General features: G+C 38.5%; 1 protein-coding gene across 1 annotated transcript; it reads right to left on the bottom strand.

The window, feature by feature from the left end:
* Window positions 1-751: 751 nt before the first annotated feature.
* Window positions 752-5,151, bottom strand: LOC121247332. The gene is made up of 4 exons (XM_041145699.1): window positions 4,984-5,151; window positions 4,600-4,692; window positions 4,315-4,500; window positions 752-940 (listed from the first exon to the last, which is right to left on the bottom strand). The coding sequence occupies exons 1-4, from the start codon at window positions 5,149-5,151 to the stop codon at window positions 752-754; spliced, it is 636 nt and encodes a 211-aa protein (XP_041001633.1).
* Window positions 5,152-6,871: the final 1,720 nt, after the last annotated feature.

Raw genomic sequence — 6,871 nt, forward strand, 5'->3', positions numbered from 1 at the left:
CCTTTATTAGAACTTGCATTATCATGTGTAATTGCAAGTACTTTCGATCTCCCCAAATCATGCCAGCACATCTCTATAGCCCAACCAAGTGTATCATCCGTGTGATTCTCAACCAAATAAAAAGAAAGAATTCTTTTGTGTAGTTTCAAATTATCATCAATAAGTGTGCAATGAGATACATATAGTTAAGATTTTACACAAATGTCCATATATTCGTGGTGAGGGCAACTCGTTGCCCTTGAAGATCACTTCTCAACTTATTTTTTTCCCTTACATACACACTAAAGCAGTCCTTTGCAACCGTAGTACGGGATGGAATCTCTACACACTTAGGGCTGTCAATTTGGTCTGAACACCCTTTACCAAGGGTTAGCTTTCATTATATAAAAGAGAATATACATGATTGTTGCCAAATTCTATGCGTCTAATATGCTATACAAGGTAAGTATTTACAGCAATATCTAATTTAGCTAGAAAGGAAATTATCACAAAAAATACAATAAATATTTTCCAAATCATATCTTCGTAACATCCCCTCTCAAATTGATGCTAGTAGACCAAAAAGTATCAATTTTTCAATCAAGAACTGATGCTAGTGCCGAGAAGGAGCTTTAGTGAATATGTCGGCAGTTTGATGTTTGGTGGAAATGTGAGGAAAAGTAATCACATGTTTGTCAGATGATTCATGTATGGAATAGCAATCGACTTCAATATGTTTCATGCACTCATGGAAGACATGATTAGCAGTGATCTAAATAGCACTGGCATTATCAGCATGAAGAGGAGTGGACTGAAGCTGAGGAAAACCAAGTTCACCCAATAACCCACAAAGCCCATGTGATCTCAGAGCATGCAGAAGATATAGCACGATACTCAGACTCAGTTGTGGACTTAGAAAATCTGTCTTGCTTCTTACTCTCCCAAGAAATGAGTGTATTGCCTAAAAACATGCACCAGCCAATAACAGAGCAACAAGTATCCACACATCCAGCACAATCAGCATCATTATATGTAACACCCGAACCTAGTCAAATGGCATTACAAAATTTTGGGTTTTTAGTTATGAAAAAAAAAAAAAAATCGTTTGGGATTATTAGTAAAATTTTTTAGAAGAGAGCATGGACCTAAGTATATTTTTTTATTTTATGTTATTTTCTTTTCTTTTCTTTTCTTTTCCTTGTAGACTTAAAGAGCCCGTCCCATGTAAGCGTCCAGAACACGTCGCATGGTTTCGCACCCGTTTGCCATTTTCATGCATGCCCTTTTCATTCCCTTCCTCTAGGTTTTCTCTTTACTATTTTTATCTTATATATATGTTAAACATCCTCAACCCTAGGATATGTGCCGCTCTTTCCCCTCTTCATAGAAGGCCATCGTTTCCTCTACAAAACACCAAACCGAAGTGCTCGGTTTGCAACCAGTGAACTGCCACCTGCAAAACCGATTCACGTGCCGCGACTCCACCATACCCAGTCCGTGCCGGTACCTCAGCCACTCTGAGTTCACCACCCCAACCATGCCCAGCCACACGAAGCTGCCACCCAGTGCCCTTGAAGCCTCTGTTTCAAGCCTTGTCTTCCACTATTTATGACATCCGAAAACAGAGCAGTTCAGCCACCATATGATGCTGCACTCACCCTCCTCCGAGAGCTCCACCACGTTGTGACCCCACCTCACAAAAACCACCACGGTTAACACCACCGTGAGCCACCCCTCTCACGGATAACCCAGCCGTTTATTCCCCTGTTTTTGGCCACCCAAAATAGAGATCCACCCACTGAACCACTGCACTGCACCACACCGCACCAGCCACTCCAAGCCATCGCCACCCCCACGGAAAAAGGGCGCTGGACACCCACAACCCACCTCAGTCATAACAACCCTTCACGGTGAGTGTCTCTCTCGGTCTACTCACTCTTTTCTCTCCGCCCCTCGCTCGCTCACCTCACCCTATTTTTCTCTCGTGCTCAGCCCAACCCGACAGCATCTCCGCCGCACTCCTGCTCATTAGCCATGCCTCAACTGTCCCTCCAGCCAACCCCGTCGTGCCTTACCCCTCTACGCCTGCTTCGGTTTCCCGTGGGTGAGTCCCTGTCGTCGCTCACATTTTGCTTCCACTGGTTTTTATTTTTGTTGTTGATAGCAGTTGCTTAAAAAGGAAATGTTGGGTCACAGGTAACCATGTAGATGAAGGGTGTTATTACCCTTTTGCCCTCTTTTTGTGTGAATACACCAACAGACTGTGTATTTTGTGTGTGAAGCGTGGGTTGTATGTGATTTATTTATTTATTTGGATTTAGACACGTGTGGGTTTATTTTGTTAAATTGGGTTTTTTTTTTAGACTGATATTTTTATCGAAATATTTATTAAGTAAATACTGATAAATTTTGGAATGATCAGTAAGTGCAAAATACTATTTTGAATCCTTTTAAAAGAATTTTTTTTATTTAAACAAAAGTATGATTTTTACTTATGAGGATCTCAATATAGTTATGTTATTTTAGTTTTATAAATTATAGTAAGATCTCAATTGTGAATAAGTTGGAATTTAATGTTTTAGTTGGAGTTATTATGTTGGATATTGATGAGTTTAGAAAATGATGGTATTTTAGGAATTATGAGAATTTTAGGTTTTGAGGGTTTAAAATAGGTTTCTTTAGCAATTTAGGTTTGAATATCGAAATACGTGATTGATTGAAAATTTACGAAAATTACTTGATTTTTATAGGTGACGATTAATATTTATTCGGCTTTGTTGAATAAATTTTTTTAAAAGACTAAGGAGTCCAGGTAAGCGGTGTTTCTATGCTACACTTTGCATAAGATAAAATGATTTGAGATTGATTTTAGAAAATATGCATGTTTTTGTTATGAAAAGAAATTTTGAAAACGATCTCAATTATTTGTTCTGCATTACTTATGAAATTCTGTATAACGAGGAAATATTTTCTGACATGACTAGTGTAGACATGAGCTTATTTTTAACATTTTGTTTCTGAACTGTGCAAAAGAGAGTGAATATGAAATTTGTGCATAATTATAATTTTGTGATCTGATTTTGTTCTGTTCTGAAAATGTTTTGTACTCTGATATGATAAGATATGATTTTTGAAACATCCGGCATGACATTCTGTTTCTGTTCTGACCTTACCACGGGAGTAAAATTGTGGCCTCTGTTTGGGTTGGTACCAACTTTTCTGTTTCTGGTGCATCCACTTTGGAAACAAAGTGGTTTTCTGCGTGGTCTTTCCTATGTGCACACTCGGGGCTCCGCGAATGATAAGGGGAAGATTCACACTCTGTTTCTGCTCGGTTGGCCGTCAGGGTTTGCACAACCCTACCACGGGGGTTAAACACGAAATTCTGTATTGATATGATGTTTTAGTTATGCTGTGCCAAGGAAATTTTCAATAAGAATATTGTGAACTTTCGCTCTGATATTTTTGATAACATGTTTTGACTTTACATTCTGAAAATAAAAAGTGTTTTGTTCTGCATTCTGAAACCTGTAAGTGCTCATGTTTGTATATTAGTATATGTTCTCTGCTTACTGAGTTGTTGATAACTCACCCCTATCTCCATAATATGTTTCAAATACTTTTTTATGCAACAACTGGAAATCAAGAATATGGAGTACTTGCAAGTTTGTTGATCATAGAAAACTAAGTGCCTTAGGGTACAATGACTGTTGGAGAGTCTTTTGGTAGTGTGAATATTGTATGTGGCTTTGGTATTTTGAGTAATGGATATTCTCAGTCCTTGTGGGAAAGTTTAAGTTTATTAATGATACACCACTGATGTGCCATTATGTAGGAACATGCATATTTGTATTGAACAAATAGATTAATATGTTATGGAGACTCTGGTTTATTTTAAAAGTGTTATTGAGGATATTTTTAGCGACATGAGTTAACTCTCTGGACTCTCGGGGACCTTAGCGTTACACTATACCATACTAATTGTAAGGAAGATTCCTTAAGAAAGAACAACCCGCATATTGAGGTGCCCTTCAGATATCGGATAATACGGCAGACAGCGGCTAAGTAAAGATGTCACGGGGCCTGCATAAATTGACTGACTTGCTGCATAGCAAAATAAATGTCAGGATGAGTAATAGTCAAGTAGTTCAAACTCCCAACTAGTTGCCGATACAAGGATGGATCTGAGCGAAGTTCACCTTCCTCCTAATGAAGCTTAAGATTTACCTCCAAGGGAGTAAGAATAGAGTTACCTAATTGGAGACCAGCCAATGAAATCACTTTCTGTGTGTATTTGTGCTAGTGTAACAATGTACCAATCGGAGTAATTTGCACCTCAAGGCCAAGAAAGTACTGCAAGGGACCAAGATCTTTCATGTGAAAAGAGGCCTTGAGATGTTGTTGTAATTGCTTAATTAACTCAGTATCAGAGCCAGTAGTGACAATATCATCAACATATACCAGAAGTAATATAATTCTTGTAGAAGTCTTGCGAAGTAACAGAAAGAAATCAAACTGACTCTAAGTAAAGTGAAAAGCAAGCAAAGTAGAGCGAAATTTATCAAACCATGCAAGCAGAGCCTGTTTCAATCCATATAAAGATTGGTGTAGCCAACAAACCTCTGAGGAAGGTGTAGTAAACATGCTGGGAGGTGGAGACATATACATTTCTTCATTCAAATCCCCATGTAGAAATGCATTCTTCACGTCCATCTACCAAAGAGACCATCCATGTGATGCAGCAAGTGCCAAGATAGTCCGTATAGTAGTCATTTTGGCAACAGGTGCAAATATCACTTCATAATCAATACCATACTTCTACCGGTTCCCAAAGGCTACAAGACGGACCTTATATCGATCCAGTGAGCCATTAGATTGAAACATGACTGAATACACTCATTTACAACCAATAGTTTTGACACCAAAGGGGCAAGTCACAAGATCCCAACTGTGATTGTCTTGAAGAGCTTGGATTTCTTCTTGCATGACCTGCTGCCAACATACTTGGGTGGCTGCCTGAGTATAAGAGTGAGGAACAAAAACAGTGTTGAGAGTGGCAGTAAGCGAGGTATGAGAAAAACCATACCTATCTGGTGGATGTGTAACTCGAGTGAAGCGCCTAGGTATAGGAAGCATAGAATCAGATGACGAATCAGTATTTGGAAGAGGCATTGAAGGAGGACGTCTATGATACACCACACTTGGTTTAAATTAATCAATAGAAGAATGTACATCATCAAAAACGGGTAAAAGAGTAATAGAAGAATTTGAAATAACTGAGACTGAAAGAAATATTGATTTTCAAAGAAGATCACATTTCGGGAGATCTGGAATTTGTTTGCACGAGCATTATAACAAACAAATCCTTTCTGAGTAGGGTTATATCCCATAAAAGCACACATGACAGACTAAGCAGTATACTTGTGACGATCAACAGGTGGCAGATGAACAAAACAAACACATCCAAAAGTATGAAATGATTGATACTTAGGAGATATGCCAAATAATAAAAAATAGGGAGAATCATAATTTAGAGTAGCAGTAGGCAAACAATTGATGATATAAGCTGCTGTAGATAAAGCTTCTACTCAAAACATAGAAGGGATATATGAACCACAGTAAAGTATGGATGACAACTAAGAGATGACAATTCTTATGCTCAGCGACTCCATTTTGTTGAGGGGTATAAGGACAAGAACGTTGAGAAATAATCAATTTTTGTTAAAGGAACGTTGAGAAATAATCAATTTTTGTTAAAGATAAGTCTGAAAGGAATGAGACATGTATTCCCCCTGAGTCGGAGCGTACAATTTTGATACAGGTACTGAATTGTGTCTCGACAAGTATAACAAATTTTTGAAAAACAAAGAACACGTCAGCTTTAGAACGGAGAAAATAGATCCAAGTAAATCACCTATAATCATCGATAAACGTCACAAAATAACAATACTGACCGTGAGAAATAATAGGACTAACACCTCAAACATCAGTATGCACAATCTCAAAGCAAGTAGAAGCATGACTACCATACGTAGGAAAATGTAATGTTTTACTTTTACCAAGACTACAAGTAGCATAATCAAAAGACCATGTTTCAAAAGATGAGTCAAGACAACAGAATTGAGATGGCCCAATTTCTTATGCCATACTTCATTATTATTGGCAGTAGCCGTACAAGCAAAAGAAACAACATTAGGAATAAAAAACTGTAAAGGAAATAGACGTCCTACTTTAGGCCCCTTCGTGATCACCGTCCTCGACACCTGATCCTGCATAAGATAACCACCACAAGAGAAATGAACATTACAGTTATTATCCACCAATTGTCCAACAAAAATCAAATTGGTAGATAATCCAGGAGAGACAAAAACATTTCCAAATGAAGAGCCGAAAGTACCAATAGCAGTAATGGGAAGTTTACTGTCATCAGCAATCTGAATAGTTTGTGTGCCTCCATACTTACGAATACCATGGAGACCGGTCATACTACTAGTCATATGACTAGAGGCGCCCGAATCAACAATCCAAGAAGAAGTGGAGGTAGGATCAGTACTTTGTAGGCCCAAAGCCTTAAAAGTAGATGCAATCATCTGTTGGACCATGGTAGGTGTGAGAACAGATGAATCAAAACTTACAGTGGGGGGTGCAGAAGAAGACGAGGATTGAAAAGTAGCTTGAAAGGCTTGGGATTGGTGATTCTGAGGCTGCATGCGACAGTCTTTGATGTAGTAGTTTACAAACTTTCTTCGGACAGTTGCGAGCAAAGTGACTGAACTTTTTGCAACTGAAACACTGCAACTTGTTCCTCCCTTTCCTTTGTGCTGCATAAGCGACATTCAAAGTCTCAGAAAAGACCTTCTCAGAAGTCATACCCATCTGAGTGGATAATCGA

This window comes from Juglans microcarpa x Juglans regia, chromosome 1S (genome assembly GCF_004785595.1).
Source record: "Juglans microcarpa x Juglans regia isolate MS1-56 chromosome 1S, Jm3101_v1.0, whole genome shotgun sequence".
Classification (NCBI taxonomy): domain Eukaryota; kingdom Viridiplantae; phylum Streptophyta; class Magnoliopsida; order Fagales; family Juglandaceae; genus Juglans; species Juglans microcarpa x Juglans regia.